The sequence below is a fragment of the Solanum dulcamara genome, chromosome 4 (genome assembly GCF_947179165.1).
Source record: "Solanum dulcamara chromosome 4, daSolDulc1.2, whole genome shotgun sequence".
In the NCBI taxonomy this organism is placed as follows: Eukaryota; Viridiplantae; Streptophyta; class Magnoliopsida; order Solanales; family Solanaceae; genus Solanum; species Solanum dulcamara.
Window position 1 is genome coordinate 3,738,876 of NC_077240.1, and position 20,098 is coordinate 3,758,973.

A 20,098-nucleotide genomic window follows, 5' to 3' on the forward strand; every position below is an offset into this window, starting at 1 on the left:
AAGATAGCTGAATAGGAATCCTAGGCTGACGGATCACCGAAGCTAGTACATGTACCTGCGGACATGAAACGTAGCCCCCCGAGGAAGGGGGTCAGTACAAGATATGTACTGAGTATGTAAAACATGAAATACAATAGGAAAGATCATAACTGAAGTAGAGAGCCCAGGAGACAAGTTTGATAATCAAGAACTCACTGTACATGTGCCTTACGAAGCAAATCATGCATATCATTATCATATATCGTACTCGACCCGTTATGGGACTCGATTCCATAATCGTATCATCATATTATCATATCATCATATACATATGCTATATCGTACCCAGCTATCTAATAAGGTACTCGGTGAACAAAGTGTATCATCATGTTATCATATCACCATATACATGTACTATACCGTATCCGTCCTCTAATAAGGGACTCGGTAAAGATGTAATAAGGCTGTTCTAATGGGTTTAAGGGTTCACTTGAAAACTGCTAAGTAGGAAGGTTCAACAGACAAACGGAGCCAAGTACAAGAGTCTACGAGGTCATTCCGCCATACTTAAATAACATCTTTTCACTCATTTTTGTGAAGGGACTTTGGAGTGCAACTTTTTTTTCTCTATGAAATATCAATAAACAAATTTATTGAAAGATGGATGTTAAGTGAGTGTTTGGCCCCAAATAGTTTTCGGTAAAAATTTAATTTTTTTTTGAGAACTTGTGTTTTTTCATACAATTTGTCATTACTTGACAAATATATTTGACAAAATCCCCAAGTTTCCAAGTTTAAAAAAAAATTAGACCTTGAGAAGTTTTAAAATTTTAAAAATAACCCAAAACTTTTATATTTTATAAAAACATGAATCATTTATTAATTCCAACTAAATATTTATCTACCAACTTGCTCCATTAATATGATCAATCAATATCATTACTTCCTCTTAAATAAAACCTATCTATAAAAATATCCACCGACCCTCTTTAATGAAACTTCTCTCAATGAGCCAACAACCACATTTTTATTAACTGTATAGGGAAAAAAATAGTTTGAGTGACAAGATTGGAAAAAATAATAATTTATTTTTAATTCGATTAATGTATTATTCTTGCCTATATTGTTATTTTATTGTTGTTGATTGTTATCAATTATGTTATAAGATTATTTTTTTAACGGAACATGTTCATTATAAAATGATAACACAAACTTATGGTATTTTTAGAACTTACAGATACAAAATAATATTTTTTGAAATTTTATCAAAACTTGAAAAAATTTGTGGTCAAATATATAGTGAAACTTCACCAAAATTTCTTTCAAAAATAACTTGCAAAAATATTTGGGAACTTGGGGCAAACAACAAAAAGTTTTTTTTTCATCAACTAAATTCACAAAATGAAATATCATACCGCAAGTTTGTTTTCCCCCCCTAAACTCAAAATTCAGAGACATGATACGGCTTGAGAAATCTTCTTCTTGGACGAGAATAACCTTTTTCCCGGGACCAATAGTACACTGTATCTTTAACGAGAAAATATCAAATGGTCCCTAAATTATTGAAGTAAGTCTAAAATAATTTCTTAATTTAAATATTTATCGAATTTAGTTATTTAATTATTCAAAAAGTTATTAAGTTTGGCCTCTTAACTATATATTTATTGGTGTTCTTTAAGTATTCAAAAACTTATCAGGTTTGGTATCTGCCTAATTTTTATACAAAATAACTTATGTTTATTTTAATGGAACTCAACCTCCATAAAATTAAATTCTTAACCCATTTTTTCCGTTGTTTCTCTCCCCACCTTAACGATTCAAAATAAGATTCACGAAAAAAGAAGGTATAAGTCCTTATTTTATTAAATGAAGGATAAAATGAAGCATATTATTGTTACTAATGACTTGAATATGCTCAATTTATTATAAAAAAAAATATTACTCGTTAAATGTGGGTAGAAATTTATTTATATTTAATAGACACAAATTTCTTGCAATGAGAATAAAATTAAAGTTCTATACTCACATGTTTTGATTTTAAATTTTTATACTCTAACGACTTTATTGAATGTAATTTATTTAATATTTTAGAAGTTGAAATTTATAAAATGGTAGATTTGTAAATTTTTAAAGTTTTTTTTCTAGTTTTGAAGTAGATTGATTTTATTATTCTATTCATTATATTTTACGAGAGAAATTTGAGTAATAAAATCAAATCTCTTATTTTGAAAATAAAATTAAAACAAGTCATGCTGATTATAAACCGTTAACCGCTAAAGAAATGAACATAATATTTACGTCATTAACAATAATAATATGCTTCATTCTATCATTCATTGAATAAAAATCGAGAATTATATCTTTTTTATTCATTAATTTTATTTTGAATCATTGAGATTAGGTTTCCTTTTATAAGAATAATTTAAAAAAATAACAGAGAGAGGGATGAATAAGTTAAATATTTAATTTTATGGAGGCATGAGTTTCGTTAATATGAACCTAAGCTAATTGTATAAAAAATAGAGAGAAACCAAATCTGATAAGTTTTTAAATATTTAAAGGACTAAAATAGATAAGTATATAGTTAAGAGACCAAAAATAATAAGTATATAATTAAATGATCAAACTAAATAACTTTTTGAATAGTTAAAATAATAAACCCAATAAATAGGGGTGTTCACGGTTTGGATAAAAATCGATCCAAATCGAAAACCAAACCAAACCAAACCGATCAAATAAACTGATTTTTTATTTGGTTTGGTTTGGTTTGATTTTACATTTTTAAAAATCGATAATATTTGGTTTAATTTTGGTTTTGGTCAAAAACCCGAAGAAATAACCTACAAATTATATACATATTATTTTTATAATTGCATATACATAATATATTATTTTTTATGAACAATTTTTATGTAAAAAATACAGCTTACTAATATAAAATAGTAAGGTATGATACGTCTTTTATTTGGACAATCATATCATTAGTTTATGCAATATTCAACAAGTTTATGTTGTTTAGTATATTGATTTAACTAAAAATATAAGGAGGAAATTAAACATAATTAAAGTTCTAGTATAGGAAATTATAAGATCCAAAATGACATGAAGATAATTTATATTTTTTGAATGAATTATTGTTTTTTCTTCTCTTTTGAATGAATCATTTTTTTTATTTTTGTGTATAATTAATAATCGAATAACCGAACCAAACCAAACCAAAATCGATTACAACCAAACTAATGGATGTATATTTAAATTGGTTTGGTTTGATTTTAATAATTTTAAAACCGATTAAATTGGTATGATTTTAATTTTGACCAATAACCGACCTCTGAACACCCCTACCAATAAATATGTAGTTAGGGGTCGTTTGGTAGAGTATATAAAAATAACGCTAAATAGCGTGTATTAGTAATGCTTGTATTAGTTATACTTATATTAATTATAGATAAAATATTTCTTATGTATTGTTTAGTTTAGTGTATTAAAAATAGCATGCATTGCATAAAAATATTTATTTAAAAAAATATCCTCAATAATTATGGTGAAAAAGTGTAAAAAAAAAATGAGAGGTAATTGGGTCTTTAATCATGTTTATGCATGCATTAAAACTCTTGCATTACTAATACCTACAAATTCATAGTATTAGTAATACACAATATAGTGTATAACTGATGCAAACATTTATTATACATAACATGAAAAAATATACCAAATAAGATACTATTAATACACTAAATTAATACATATATTAATTTTATTAATATACTGTACCAAACAACCCCTTAATATATTATTTTATGTTATAAATTAACTAACTTGACAATTTTATAAAGGAAGAAGAACAAGAGAATAATATAGAAAGTATTAATAGAAAGAGTAGTAATATAGAGAGAGTAATAGTAATTCTCTTCTTTTATATGTTTTGTGTGTTTTTACAAGAGAATCCTTGTATGCTTCAGGCACTTTGAACCCTTCGAGAATTTTCATAAAAATGTCGTGGTCCAATGAGCCATTAAGTGCATTTCAAGCTTTTCATGAACTGCCAAATTCATTAGATACCTGAAAGTAATTGCATCCACCACAGGGGAATATGTTTCCATATAGTCAATGTCAGGTCTTTGCGAAAAACCTTGGGCTACAAGTCGTGCTTTATATCTTACGACTTCACCCTTTTCATTTCGTTTACGCACAAAAACCCATTTGTGCCCTACTGGCTTGACACCTTCAGGTGTTCGAACTATTGATCCGAAAACTTCACGTTTTTCAAGTGAAGTTAACTCTGCTTGAATTGCATCCTTCCATCTTGGCCAATCATTTCTCTGTCTGCATTCATCGACAGATTTTGGTTCAAGATCCTTATCTTGTTGCATTATTTCAATGGCAACATTATAAGCAAAAATATTATCGACCACAATATCATTTCGATTCCACCGTTTTCCTGTCGAGACATAACTTATTGAGATTTCTTCATTCTCATTATTTTCAGGTACTTGAACCTCCTCGGTGGTATCACCATTTGTTGTGTCTCTGGGCTCTACTTGAGCACTCGCCTCAGAATTATGATCATCTTGATCATTTATTCCTTTCCTTTTTCGAGGATTTTTATCTTTGGAACCAAATGGTCTTCCACGTTTTAAGCGTGGTCTAGACTCATTTGCCTGAACAAGTTGTCCTACCGGGACATCAACTCGAACTTGAGCATTAGCAGCTGGGATATGCGATTTAGTAACCCGTGAAAGGTTAGTAAATGCATCTGGCAGTTGATTTGCAATATTCTGCAAATAAATCATCTTTTGAACTTCTTGCTCACATTGATTTGTTCGAGGATCTAAATGAGATAGTGACAATAAATTCCAATCTATCTCATTTTTCAACTGCTTATGTTCTCCCCCTAATGTTGGGTATACTGATTCATCAAAATGACAATCAGCGAATTTTGCCGTAAATAAATCTCCAGTCATAGGTTCCAGATATTTTATAATTGAAGGAGATTCATACCCAACATATATTCCCAACCTTCTTTGGGGACCCATCTTTGTGCGGTGCGGTGGAGCAATTGGGACATATACCGCACACCCAAATATTCTAAGATAGGATATATTTGGCTCCCTTCCAAACGCCAACTGTAATGGGGAAAATTCATGATAATTTGTTGGCCTTATGCGCACAAGTGCTGCTGCATGCAAAATAGCATGCCCTCATACTGAAATAGGAAGTTTTGTCCTCATTAGCAATGGTCTAGCTATCAATTGGAGGCGTTTAATCAATGATTCTGCTAGACCATTTTGAGTATGTACATGAGCGACCGGATGCTCAACTTTTATTCCAACCGACATACAATAATCATTAAATGATTGAGATGTGAATTCACCAGCATTATCAAGACGAATTGTCTTTATTGCATAATCTGGAAATTGTGCTCTTAACCTTATAATTTGAGCTAACAATCTCGCAAAAACCATGTTGCGAGTTGATAATAAGCACACATGTGACCATCTTGTAGATGCATCTATCAAGATCATATAATATTTAAATGGTCCACATGAAGGGTGAATTGGCCCACATATATCACCCTGTATACGTTCCAGAAATGCAGGGGATTCAATCCCAACCTTAGTTGCTGATGGTTTGATAATCAGTTTTCCTTGGGAACAAGCAACACAAGAGAATTCCTTAGATTGAAGAATTTTCTGATTCTTCAAAGTGTGTCCATGAGAATTCTCAATAATTTTGCGCATCATATTATAACCGGGATGACCCAACCGATCATGCCAAATGATAAAATCATTAGAATCAGTAAACCTTTTGTTTACAATGGCATGTGATTCAACAGTACCAATATTTGTATGGTACAACCCAGAAGAAAGTGCAGGTAATTTTTCGTGCACAATTTTCTTCTCCATATTTATTGTAGTAATATAAAGGTATTCAACCTTTCCTTCATTTGCAGTCTCAATATGATAGCCATTTTGGCGAATAACCTTGAAACTTAACCAGTTTCTTTGAGACTTACTACAATATAATGCATTATGAATTACCAATATCGTTCCTCCAGGTAGTAATAAGGCTGCTTTTCCAGAGCCTTCAATTAATTTTGTACTACCAGATATTGTATTGACATAGGCCTTTTTCATAATCAAATGACAAAAATATTTCTTTTCTTTTAATATCGTATGAGTTGTGGCACTATCCAAAATGCACATATCTCCATTATTCATCTTGAATCCAATTGAAGACTGATAAATTTATGTATCTTCATAAAATAAAAATGCATTGTAAGAAATAAAATAAGTAACAATTTTGCTAGAAAAACATAAGTCCCTTTTTTTTTAAAAGTTAAATTATGGTAATTTAGAATTTAAAAAATTATATGATTCAATTATGATGAATGTTACAATAATTTAGTTTATGGAATTATATACTTATTAACCTTAAATAAATATTATACACAAGTATTAAAAACAAATATAAAATATTATAAAACATTAATATAATATTATTCATCATGTATAGATAATTTGTTTATTGACAAAAATAATACAATCATTATATATTATTAATGTCTAAAACATTAACAAGAATAAACAATTAGTATAATGACATTAAATAAGGCGAATATTATTTTTAGTAACAATATGATATTAAGATTAAATAATAGCACACTAATAGTAATTAATTACAACATTGTAAAATAGCACAATGTAATAAACAATATACAATTATCATAAAAATGTGACCTTGGTTATTATTTTTTTTCTTCTAATACATAAACGTAAAAACACAATAATTCGAAGTACATGATAACATATTGAAAAACATGAAATTAAACATCAATTAAGATCCTTAAAAAAATCTTCAACCTCCAAATGAGTAATATCATTGAGGTCATTAAAATCATCATCCCTTAAGGCCAGATTTGCTTCAATATTATCATTATTCAAAGGCCTTGCCTCAATATTATTTTCGAACGTCAAGTGTGACTCTATCCGAGCATTAGAAGAAGAGGCACCACCTCTATTTGCCTTTCTTTTAAAAGAATTTTGATAAAGTCTTACAAAATGCTCAGGCGTTCGACATTCATTTTTCGAGTGGCCTTTCATGCCACAACGATGACAGTTACTTTTTGAAGGGCCATTTTGAGAACTGATATTGTTCTCTCTTTTATGTTGACCACCACCTCGACGATTATGAAATCGTCTTCTGTCATTGCCACGTCCACGCACATTATTGTGGCCATAAATTTTATTTTTTCTTCTTTCAAATTGGCCATGTGCCTTTACCATATTTACCTCCGGTAACGGAGCAGTTCCAGTGGGACGGGCTTCATGATTTTTCATTAAAAGAGCATTATGTTGTTCAGCCACCAGAAGGCATGATATCAATTCAGAGTATTTTTTAAAACCCTTTTCACGGTATTGCTGCTGTAATATTACATTAGAGGCATGAAAAGTAGTTAGTGTCTTTTCTAACATGTCCTCATCATTTATAGTTTCCCCACATAATTTTAATTGGGAAGTTATTCTAAATACAACAGAATTATACTCAATTACGGTTTTAAAATCTTGAAACCGTAAGTGCATCCACTCATAACGAGCCCTTGGCAATACCGTTGCCCTGAGGTGGTCATACCTCCCTTTTAAGTCTTTCCACAATTCAAGTGGATCTTTCACTGTCAAGTATTCCATTTTTAGGCTTTCATCTAGATGATGACGAAGGAAAATCATAGCCTTTGCTTTATCCTGACTTGATGCTGTATTTCCTTCAATTATAGCATCACCAAGACCCTTAGCGGTAAGGTGAATTTCAGCATCAAGTACCCATGACAAATAATTTTTACCAGAAATATCAAGTGCCACAAATTCCAATTTTGACAAGTTTGACATGATGAAAATTAATTTGAAAGTAACAAAGATAACTTAAAAATTAAATTTCTTTAGTAGATATACCTGATATAGAAGTTAATTTTCTGAAAAATTAGAGCTTCGTGCTGATAACGTGTTATAAATTAACTAACTTGACAATTTTATAAAGGAAGAAGAACAAGAGAATAATATAGAAAGTATTAATAGAGAGAGTAGTAATATAGAGAGAGTAATAGTAATTCTCTTCTTTTATATGTTTTGTGTGTTTTTATATTGAAGTTTAAGGCTATATTTATAGTCATATTTACAAGTGGAGGAAAATATTAGTGGGCAATTTACCCACTTAAAAAGTAAATGGACTATCCACCATTTTAAGTGGACAACCATTTTACTTGGTTGATAATATTTTAGACCTACTCCAATAGTTCAAACAATTTATACATTTTCTCATTAATTTGACACACATATCCATCCTTCATTTGCTTGGGGCAATGCATAATTAGTTTTTTTTTGTACTGAAAATATCTAAGCAATATTTTTTAAAATAAAAAATTCGCGACGTTATCCGATTAACGTCACCCAAATTCTTGTATACACATTCCGGCCGGCGACTAGAGCACAATCTCCGGCTACCAAAATCCAAATTTTTACACAGTTACAATGAAGTCCATATCTCCATTGTTCTCAGTTCCCACTGCCAAGTCTCCGATTTTCAACTTCAGTCCTATTTCCCATAGACTTTCGTCTGTCAAATTTGCAGTTCCTCCGCAGAGAAATTCATCAGCTATGCAAAAACCCTCAGCTAAAACCCTCTCTGCAACTCCTACATTAGACCCCATAACTACTACTGCCGCTTCCGCATCTCCCAAAAAGGTGGAGAGTCTCATTCTTTCTGTTCAGTTTGTTTTGTTTATTTATTTGCTTCGTATGTATGATTAAAGAGGAAAGTTGCGTTACGAACTAGAAAAAAACACTAGTGCAGTAGAAATACATGCAAGAATATAAGTTAATTGATTGATTGACATTAAATAGTGAGGTTCATTGAGTTTTGCTTTTTCTTTTCATTTTTTGAGGTGTTTATAGGTTCTTGTGCCAATTGGGTTTGGCACAGAAGAAATGGAAGCAGTAATATTGGCTGATGTTCTGCGCCGGGCTGGTGCAGAGGTAACAGTGGCATCAGTAGAGCAGCAGTTGGCGGTTGAAGCATATGGAGGCACTAGGCTAGTTGCTGATACTTTCATCTCTGCTTGTTCCGCCGAAACATTTGATCTTGTTGCATTGCCGGTTAGTATCAGCTTTCCTTAGTATATTTGATATCATCTGATCTTTAATGAAATATCTGTTACAAACTGTGAAGATTTATCTGAAATGCATTTTCTGAAAGTCAGTATACTGGCTCCACTACTTCTTTTACTACCATCTAGATTTCATTGTAGTAATGTCCCTTCCCCATATAGTGAAATGAGTTAGTTGAGGCTGCATTGTTACAATTGATGTATGAACTTGGAACTGATTCAACTGTGAAAGATGTGCCAGCACAGGGATACAATGATTCAATGATTAATAGGCTTCACACTGTTCTATTGATGCATTTTCGTCCTTGTAGAGACTTTTCTTGCTCTACGTAGACTTCGTATCTTGTATCTCTAATTTAACTTCAGTCTTTGATAATGTAGCTTACAGTTATTTCATCATATTTTTATCTCTGTGTCAATGTCATAGGTGGAAATTTAATAACTGATGTATAGATTTGATATAGGGAGGCATGCCAGGTTCTGCTCGTTTAAGAGACTGCGAAGTTCTCCAGAAGATCACAAGCAGGCAAGCTGAGGAGAAGCGACTTTATGGTGCCATATGTGCTGCTCCAGCAGTCACTCTTTTGCCTTGGGGTCTTCTCAAGAGGAAACAGGTGACTGTTGCATTTAGTTTATAGAGTTTGCTTTCTGCACAGTGTCTATGTTCCTGGTTTGGTTAATTGATGTAGTGTCCGTCAAGACCACTTGTCATCCTGCATTTATAGACAAAATTTCTTCCTTCCGGGCGGTGAAAACTAACACGCAAGTCTCTGGAGAGCTAACAACAAGTCGTGGTCCTGGCACTTCATTTGAGTTTGCCATATGTTTAGTGGAGCAGCTGTTTGGCGAACCGGTTGCCAGAGAAATTGGAGAACTCTTGGTGAGTGAATGAATTATTGATATTCTTAATTGCTATACTTAACTTCTAGTCTAGACTTCCTCTTCACATAGAATTTGTTTTTAAATCTCAAAGCTGAGCTGACTGGTAATTGGATCATTCGGGGGGTGTTATTTAGTCATCATTCTATCTAGTTCGTATTGGGTTGAGGTACTGGAACCAATTTGATCATGAACTATTGCTAGTTAGGTTCTGAGGATATGTATAACTAAGAGATGCAACTTATTTGTGGTTTCCCCATTGCTTCCAGCATTGACTTGGAGGTGGCAAATGGAGTTCTGTTCTATTTCTAGGATCAAATATGAAAGGAGTGTTAAGAGAAAGTTGTTTCTTGACTCAGTTTACAAGTTCAATTGTACAGGATACAACTTAAGTTCAGAGGGCTTGTGCACAACTTGCAATTGTGAAAAACCTTTTGTGAACACTTCATTCCTATTTTGCCTTTGATTTGGTTGTATCTGACTTGCATCGTTTATCTGATTGGGTTTGTTTGTTAAACTTAAATTGTGCTCATAGAACTTCTGTCCATTTGTGTAGTTAATGAATCCTGCAGGTGAAGACCCAAAGAGACAAGAATTCAATGAAGTTGGATGGTCTTTTGATCGCACCCCCCAAGTAAGCCTGCCTTGTTTTTGCTTTATATAGCTGGAACTTAAACTGTAATTGCAGAATTAATTTCAATAACAATGTACACACCCCTATGAGTTCTTTATCTTGTGGCATAATGTCAAAAACACTGTTTAAGGGTCTTATTTATGAATGTGCATTTTTCTTATTTGGTGCTTATCCAGTCATCGTTCTGGCATAATGATGATGCAAATTCGTGTTTTACGAACAATCCTTCTTTCAAGTAATGCTGTGCTAAAAACATCACAATGTCAGTGGTCATCTTCCGTTGTTAGGAATTCAGGAATTGGTTTCTTTATTCTTTTCTTCCCACCTTGGGTTATCAATTTATTCGTGTTGCCTTGCAGCTCTGATGCTGGTACTGCTCTAGTTGTTACCTTGTAGGTAGAATATGTCTAGCAAGTCACCGTGGTTAATGTGAAACTTATTTTTGACTTTGCGCAAGGTTTGTTGCGAATGTTATCAACCCTAGGGGATATACTCTTTGCACATGGAATTTGTTCTTGATATATATATATATATATATATACGCAGGTGCTTGTCTGACTTGATGAGAGATTGGACTTTTGTCCTAGGATTAATGATGTTTTCGTGTAAATCCGAGACATGTCAATGTTCTCCATCTTCACAATTTTGTAGGTTCTCATTCCAATAGCCAATGGGTCTGAAGAGATTGAAGTAGTTAGCTTGATAGACATTCTAAGACGAGCAAAGGTGAATGTTGTGGTGGCTTCAGTGGAAAAATCAGCACAGGTCTTGGCATCAAGTGGAACAAAAATTATTGCAGACAAGTTGATCAGTGATATTTCTGACTCTGTATATGACTTGATTATCCTCCCGGTGAGGCTAAGTCTTCTCTTTATATTTACCTAGCATTTCCACGAGTTCTCCAAAAAATTTAGGCAAATGTACCTATTACCAACTCATAAATGAGATGATTTTTGTAGGTCCATCACTTGTTTTGATAATTAATTGGTTCTGATTCTTTAGGGAGGAACTGCTGGGGCTGAACGGCTGCACAAGTCAAAAATTCTGAAGAAGTTGCTTAAGGAACAAGAGTCATCTGGAAGAATATTTGGTGCAATCTGCTCTTCACCTGCAGTCTTGCAGAAACAGGGGTTAATAAAGGTATGATGTTACCCATTCAAACGTCTTAATTTTGAGAGAAGAAATTCCATTTACGCTTCCTTCCTTTAACAGGATAAGAAAGCCACTGCACATCCTGCTGTCTTAGACAAGCTCAAATACGGGGTAAATGATGCTCAAGTTGTTATCGATGGTAAACTCATCACAAGCCAGGGACTTGCTACATCAACACAGTTTGCACTGGCTATTGTGAGCAAGCTTTTCGGGCATGCAAGGGCAAGGAGTGTAGCAGAAGGCCTTGTCTATCAGTACCCTAGGAGCTAGAAATGCCAGTCCTGAAACCTTCAGAGTGCCCAAGTATGTAGAAGGGGCAACTCAAATTGATGGATTACATACATACTTCACCGGCGATTACAAGAAAAAGCAAGTTTCTTGTCCTTGATGACTTAGTAGCAGATATAACAAGCTTGAGAATGAGCTTTTCCCAAGTCTACCAAAGGTAGTCGACTCATTCCAATGCATTAGCCAAGTCAGCATTCATCTGCAATCAGGGCAAACTAGGTGGATGTCTCAATACAAGATGGTTTATACGTACCACTTATATCGTTTTCCCCTTTTCTTGACGGGATTAGTCCCAACCTACAATACAGAGTTTCTACTAGATTTTTAACTGGGATTAGGGCATTTACCATCACTCTGCCAGGCATGCATTGGAAAGAGTGATGATCACAGTAATGACGCCAGTTATGGGCAAACTGTTCTTTGCCTCATCTGGACGCTATACATGATTATCGCCATCTAGAGCATACATTAAGAGAAGAGTGTTGCGCTCGTGCGTTGGATGGTGATCTTGGTGCGTACTTGACAATAGATTCTATTATGGATTTGTTTTTGTTTTCATTTCTATGAGGATTCTTACAATCCGGGAGGAATACTAGATTACTGTTCATTTTGTTCATGAGTATTTTGGAGACGAGACGAGGCGAGTTGATTGTTGCAAGAGTAAGAAAGTAGAATTGTTTTGTTCATAGATAGCTTATTATTTTTACAGAGAAAAGCTACCTCCAAATATGTTTCTTTTACTAGCTATGGGACTGATACATCCTACCTGCATAGTGCCTCTCTGACTAAAATGTGTGAAGCAAATTAAAAGTGCACATAAGAGGAAATTCATACAAGCAAATCGTTTATAATGTACATAAATGGACACCATCTAATTCCCACACACAAATTTACCACACATGTGAAGAAGGTAGATCTGAATCAGATCATAAGTAACAATTCCATCCACCTAACTATTCCTAAGCTTGTACTCAGCAATTTTTGCTTCAACTCCTCGTTCTTCTACCAAGGTCCTGTCAGTGTCCTCCTCAAGCATCTTAATTTATATCCACATGGCATATTCCTTTTATCCATTAGCTGCAATTGCACAGAATGGAATGGTTAACAACGAAATCTAGGGACGACACAGGCAACCTACCAGACAGTAGACAACTTAGTTTTTAATCAACATGTTCAAGTCGAGCCTGAAAAAAACTTCTAAATTTATGCATCTTCACAGGTGATACAGATTTCACAAGAATGTGCAATTACTCCATCCACTCAGGCAATTGATGACATAAATATAGCTCGTTTCACGGAAGCTTTACCCATTTTGTTGATTAGTAAGCTGTGTACTACTACTGAAACTAAAAGAATTCCATACCTGATCTTTCTGCTTCTCAATAATTTCAGCCTGCATGAACAATTCAAAAGTGAAAGTTACAACATGAACATTTTACAATGACATTGCAGTAATTTTATAATTTCCGACCATTTGGTACATACCTGTTTCTTCCGCAACTCTTCATTAATCTCTTTAAGCTTTGCAACTTCAGCTTCCAACTCTAAAGTATAGGCCTGTCATATGACAGATAAAGGTGTAACTAAGAAGTACATTCACGATATAAACATTTAACAAATTCAAATTGTTATTCATGGGAAACCAAAGTTTATAAACGTGTTACAAACAACTACTATACTTCCTCTTTCTCACTATCAAATTTCCCCACACTTGTAATAAAGATCCAAAACACTAAAGCTACAACTGAGTGCACGTGCACCTTCCCAAAAGCCAACCACATTCAATGTATTATTTGCTTCGCCAAGTAAATTTACTAAGTTCATGAATGCCTCTCAATCTTTTTCCGGGCTGGTTATTAAGATTATTATCAGCTTGATAAAGCATATAAGAGAGCTGTTTTAAACAGATGTAATAATGTGTGAAAATTTAACAGCCATAGTTAGATCTAAGAGTAATGAAAGAAGATCGTCATCAGGAAGTCTACATTAAACATCAAGATAATGCTGTCAAAATCTTCAGCTCTGTCACTCAAAATAGCATGAGTTGGTTTCATTATACAAAGTTTTTGACTGTCATATTAGTTAGAAATTTAGGGTAAATCCTATGAATGTAATGGTCCTCAAGAATCAGAAGCACAAGAAAATATTGTAAATCATCAGATAATAGCTCAACATGTGAGTTCACCTGCTTCCGAGCCCTTGATCTAGCTGCAGATTCTCTGTTCTTAATCATCCTCCTACGCCTTCGCTCCACAACTTTTTCCAAAGAACTACTGGATCTCCTGCCCCTTCCACCTTCACTAAATGCATAAGGGGAAGGTGAAAGAGACGATGTATCCACATTGCTCCTAGCAACAAAGTCGCTTCCAGGGGATCCTCCTTTTGCTGGCGAAACTCCGTTATGAAAACCTGCCATCCCCATAACTCCTCCTTGAGCCATATTAGTATTTACAGAAGGACTGGACATTCCAACAGCAGGAGCCCTTGTACGAGGGCTAGCCAGGTGACCATTGTTCGATAATTGCATAGGAGATGCAAATGCCACTGTTGTTTGCTTGGGGAAAAGAGGCTGTTGCTGCTGAGGTGGTTGTTGCTGTGAGGCCGTGGCACCAACCACATTCAACATGTTATTGGCTGCAATTTGATTAATCAACAGTCCAGTGTTTTGAGTTGGTTGCTGAAATGCTATGTTCAAACCATTGTTGTTATTCTGTTGACTTAAACCATTGTTAAATGTAATACCATTTGAGTTTGAAGTAGATTGCATATCTTCTCTAACTACACCTGCTTTCACCAAAAACTCCTCCAATGTCATTTCTCCCAAGGTAGATTGCCTCTGCCCAAAGTTCGATTTCCCAGTGTCACTTCCATCTTTGGTACTAATAGTAGTTTCTTTCTGAAAGTCTCTCCATACTTCATCAACAGTTTTCTGACTAAGTGTCCTAGGTAATGTCAAAGAACCTTGCCTCTGTAGATTTCCTACAGGTGCATTCCCATCTCCTCCTCCACCAGTAGAAGATGTCACAGCTTGAGACTCTTCAGCTGTCCAAATGCTTTTTAACAGTTCCTCCATATTTATTGATCCAAAATCTTTTCCAAGTCCACTAAATGTAGTTTGAAGCTCATCAAACGTCAACGAGTATATGGAAGATTGCCTAGCCAAAGGGAAATCACCATTACCCATTGACTCCCCCCCGTTGCTCTCCAGCTGTGGCGTGTCAGCAATGTTATTGAAGTTCATGTAAGATCCCATGGTACTAGAACCCAAAGAGTATTTGAAAATCTGATAAAAAAAATTCATTAGTAAGAATTTTAGCAGTTAAAGTAGATCAGTAGCAGCTGACCATTGGAACCTTTTTCTTCTTTCTTACCTAGCGTTTGACCATACATTTTAAGAGTAAATTTGAAAGATTTATCTTCATAAATTTGTTACGTCATGAATTTTGATCAGATTTTGAATCTTCAAATACTTCAAGTTGAGCCACCTTTTGGATTTTTGTGCTTCCACTCACAAAACTTCAAATAATTTTCAAGTAAATAGCACGTCCAAACAACAACAAAAAACCCAAATTTTAAAAAATGGGATCGGAAAAGGATAGGTAGACCATACACGGACCTTAATCTATGACCAAAAGGAAACTTAAATATATGTGTCAAATCCAAGAAGAAGTACAATTAAACCCATAGCTTCAGGAGACATAATATTCACCAAATTAACAAATAGCAGGACTAATTGAACTGACAAATGTAAAGGCTTTTTTCATAATCGAAAAGAGCAAACGTTAAATTCCATTAGTGTCTCCAAAGAATTGAAATCATTCTTGAGCTATATTGAACCATCATAGATAACTTATATGATAAGACCATATTAATTACAAACTCAAGGATAAACAAATTGTTCTGCTCCACCAACAGAGGACTTTTTTTTTGGGGTTTCCTATCTGGAATCCATTACTCATATTAGAACCTAATCCAGATTCGGGCAGCGTAGAACCCATTCAAGAAATCGCTTCCTACCAAGGATTTTTACATACAACAAAGCTCGAAATCAAAACCTCTGCCTATTGAAGATGCCCACTGGAGGAAAATGCAATCTTTAAGATTTCACTTTACTGTAACCTTTGATTGACTGAAAAAATCATGATCATTATCTGGTTTTAGTTAAAACCCCAGATTAGTTTTAGCTCAATTCAGTATAAAATAGAGATAGTAGCCTAGATCAATTTTTTTTTTACCTGATTCAGTCCAGAAACAGTCTTTCTATACAATGGATCCAAAATTTAACCATCCCCAAAAACTCACAACCAAAAATCATTCAACCCAGTATCATCTATACTTAAAATATACTTTATCAATAATAGAATCTGCATATTAATCCTGTTCAAGTTCATTTAAACACCAAGAAAAATACAAAATATTTGCCCCAAATCCCAATAATACAAAGATTTCAACTTTATTAAATCTAGAAAAAAGATTGATAATTTCTTGAGATGTTGTTAGGATAGAGACAAAAAGAAAATAACAAGTGGAGAGACAATTATACCCTTGTATTTGCAGAGAAGGAAGGGAAGCAACCAGGAGAGAGCAGCAGCGTGTCGTCTCCTTCTTCTTCGCTGATTTAGGGGTTGCTGGAGTCGACAAGTGTCTCTTCTTACACCTTGCTCACCCTTTTAAAGCCCACCTCTTTCTTCATTCTTCCTCATTGATTTTATAGCCTAATTTAATTTATGTGATACATTTTTTAATTTTTTTTTGATGAAATGAATTTATAACTTACGACTTAAAGTATAACATAAGATATAAGTTATATTTTTTGTTATTTGGCTCATATACTTCTTTTTGGCCTTACTCAAATTTTAAAAATTATTTTAACTTAAAATCATCTATAATAAAGTCAATGAGAATAGATTTTAAGTCTATTTCAAAACGTATATCATATTTTATTAAATAAATTAACTTTTTGCATTTTTTTACTTAAAAAATGACTTATTACTGTACAATCTCTAAATTCTTTTAATAGTCAACTCAAACATATTACTCCCGGTATTTTATTTTATGTGACACTTTTTTTAAATTCATTTCAAAACAAATATCATCTTATTATAATTAGAAAAAAAATCTTTAAAATCTTTTTTATCCTTGATAAAATGATTTACAACCACATAAATATTTAAAAATTGTTTAAGACTACAAATTTTAAATTTTATTTTGAAAACACCATGTCAAATTCAAGGTGTCAGATAAAATGGGACGGCCGAGAGTAATTGAGACAAAATTACTACTCTAGCCTTTTAATTTATTTCTAATTACGTGTTGATGTGCGATATTGAAACGTGGACCAATGAGAAAGCTTTGATTGTCGATGTGTATTTGGCGAATGAGATATATCAAACTGGAATACCCTTTCTTCCGCCCCCTAAGGATGGAAGGGGTATACAATGAAAAAAAGGATCGCAAAGAACACCAACGGTGAAAACACTCTGGACTGGGTGCCGTCAATTCATGCTTTTCCGACAAAGAAACAGATGGCGCTTGTTGATTTGTCCTATTACTCCTTTCGTCTAAGCACGAGGGTTAAAATTATATTTTCTGAATTAATTGAGAATTATTATTTTTAATACCTTAAATAAAATTGAAATTATAGATACTACGATAAATTTGGTAGTACTAATTTTCTTAGAAGTTCATATATTTCGTTCATATTTGTATTAATTCATGCTATTTTCATAAAAGGGAAATCCCAAATGTATTTCATACTTCACTTTTGAAAATTGACATATGATTGTTGTCTCTTGGTGACAGACTAGTTTATCATTACAAGATTGATATAACTTGCATACCTGCTTTAAATCATTTTAATAAATTTAACTGTAGGTAAAACCTAATTAGAGCTACAAAGGGAAAGTTAAAATTCGAAGCTTATGGATTTGGACAAATTCTTTTTAAATTATTGGATACTAAGTTAAATAATTTTTATATATTTAATAAATTATTTTAATCAAATTAAAATTCGATTGAATCTGCAAAATCTATACTAGCTCACACACTTCTTTAATTCATGTAGGAGTACATAGAAAATGGGCAGCCAACTGTTTATTTAATTATATTTTTATAATAAGATGGAATGACCTGAGAGACCCTTATACTTGACTCCATTTATCACGTGGATCCTTCTATTCACGATTTTGACAACTGAATACTTAAAGTTATTTTAAAGTTTTATTGGCCAACAACATTAGAGTAATTGATACTCTTCTTGCATTGAATACTAAGAAGTGAATCTGTGAAAAGAAACAACAAATCATAGCATGTGAGGATAAAGAAGAATGTGGTGCCAACACAATATAGTAGATTCGAATCAGGTCATAAATCACAAATATGGTAAAATCTTTTATCTAACGTGCACTAAACTTGTGGCTTCTAGGTAAAACATGACACATTTTCACAGACACTACTGATAAGTTGATAACAAATAACATGGGGTAACTTTTAAAGTTCACAAAGTAAAAGATTTTGTGTCCCTTCGTTCATGATATGTTTTAAAAAGTTTTAATACCTAACCAATATCGGATATTATATTTAGACATTTGAATTAAGTCTTACTTCAATTGGAACACCTCAACTCCTAATAAAATGTTCTAATTAGAAATTCTCACTTCAAAATTTGTAAACGAAAAAAAAAAAGTGTGTATGTTTTCTCATTTGTTTATTAGGTAGTTAAATTAAACACATAAAATCCTAGATGTTTTCTACTTGAGGTTGATGCGTATGATTAAAGAAGATGACATATTTTATGAGGTTAACTAAACTATCTAACAAACGTGCAAAAAAAAAAATTAAATTTAAATTAACAGTATTTAATTGAAAATTTTTATTAAAAATTAAGGTATTCGAATGAAATAATTTAGTTTGAGTATCTAAATGGAATATCCTTACAAATTTACTATGTATTAAACCATTAAAAAAGTCATGCAAAAGTTAACATGGACATGTGGCCATCCACTTAGCTCCTGATCTTCCTAAGAATAAAATACTCAAAATGTGGTTGAGAAATAGGTATTCTCCCATTCCTCTAATTAACAATACAATATTAAATTGGTCTTCCTGTTTATCTCCTCTATATATATAATAAATATAAAATAAAATAAAAACTTGTTAACTCAGAAAGAGATGCCATGCCCTATATTTTTTGTTTTTTATTTTTTTGGAAGGAACTTTGATTTTAGTTGGACTCACGTCTTAAATTCCCACTGGGCCATTTAAATGGGTTAGTTAACAATTGAACTCTTGCAACTACACAGCCTTTGGGCCTAAGCCCTTAATATTCTGTACAGATAGTTTCAGACGCCAATTACCTATTCTTTTATGTTCAAGTAGCAGAAGTACAGTAAAACATGAGGAAATTTCACAAATAGCTATTATAAATATCTTAATTATGCTTTTTAGTTACAGTTTGACTAATTACGATCTGTAGCTGTAGTTTTGTTTGCTATAGGTATTTTCGTTTGTATATTTCGCTTGCCAATATATAAACAGGGTAAGTATATACAAATTCTGTATTAATATATTTAAGAATTTTTCAGAACTCATACAAATCAAAATGTATCAACAAATCATATACAAACATAATAATTCTATATAAATTCTGAATTTATATAGTAATGAATTTTTCATAATTATACAAATCAAATGCATCAACAAATCATATACAAATAGCTAGGGTAAGCATATACAAATTCTGAATTTATGTATACGATTAGGAACCGAATTATATAAATTATGGATTTATACAATTAGGAATCGAATTATACAAATTAAATAACAAAATTAATTAAACTGTAGCCGTGTTTAATAACTGAAACTATAGCTTAAATACACTAAAACCATTAAATAGTTGTCATTTCCCATAATTTTTCCATAAAACATCCACTTCTATGTGTCAATATAACAATTTGATGGAAACTTTGGATCAACATTTAAATTTTAACCTCTTGATTAAAGTGTCA

The 20,098-nt window shown here is 32.8% G+C and overlaps 2 protein-coding genes across 3 annotated transcripts; one reads left to right on the top strand and one right to left on the bottom strand.

Annotated features, from left to right (window-relative positions):
- The first annotated feature begins 8,342 nt into the window (after window positions 1-8,342).
- Window positions 8,343-12,723, top strand: LOC129885559 (protein DJ-1 homolog C). Its single transcript, XM_055959875.1, has 8 exons — window positions 8,343-8,717; window positions 8,928-9,128; window positions 9,604-9,753; window positions 9,840-10,019; window positions 10,575-10,652; window positions 11,304-11,504; window positions 11,655-11,792; window positions 11,865-12,723. The coding sequence occupies exons 1-8, from the start codon at window positions 8,505-8,507 to the stop codon at window positions 12,072-12,074; spliced, it is 1,371 nt and encodes a 456-aa protein (XP_055815850.1). The 5' UTR covers window positions 8,343-8,504; the 3' UTR covers window positions 12,075-12,723.
- A 160-nt stretch (window positions 12,724-12,883) lies between these two features.
- Window positions 12,884-16,786, bottom strand: LOC129885560 (ABSCISIC ACID-INSENSITIVE 5-like protein 7). 2 transcript variants are annotated; one of them, XM_055959876.1, is made up of 5 exons: window positions 16,636-16,786; window positions 14,278-15,375; window positions 13,578-13,649; window positions 13,456-13,485; window positions 12,884-13,169 (listed from the first exon to the last, which is right to left on the bottom strand). In XM_055959876.1, exons 2-5 carry the CDS (start codon window positions 15,343-15,345, stop codon window positions 13,095-13,097), a joined length of 1,245 nt encoding a protein of 414 aa, XP_055815851.1. In that variant the 5' UTR covers window positions 15,346-15,375; window positions 16,636-16,786; the 3' UTR covers window positions 12,884-13,094. The 2 variants fall into 2 exon arrangements, with proteins under 2 accessions (XP_055815851.1, XP_055815852.1); XM_055959877.1 differs by lacking the exon at window positions 16,636-16,786 and adding an exon at window positions 16,328-16,504.
- Window positions 16,787-20,098: the final 3,312 nt, after the last annotated feature.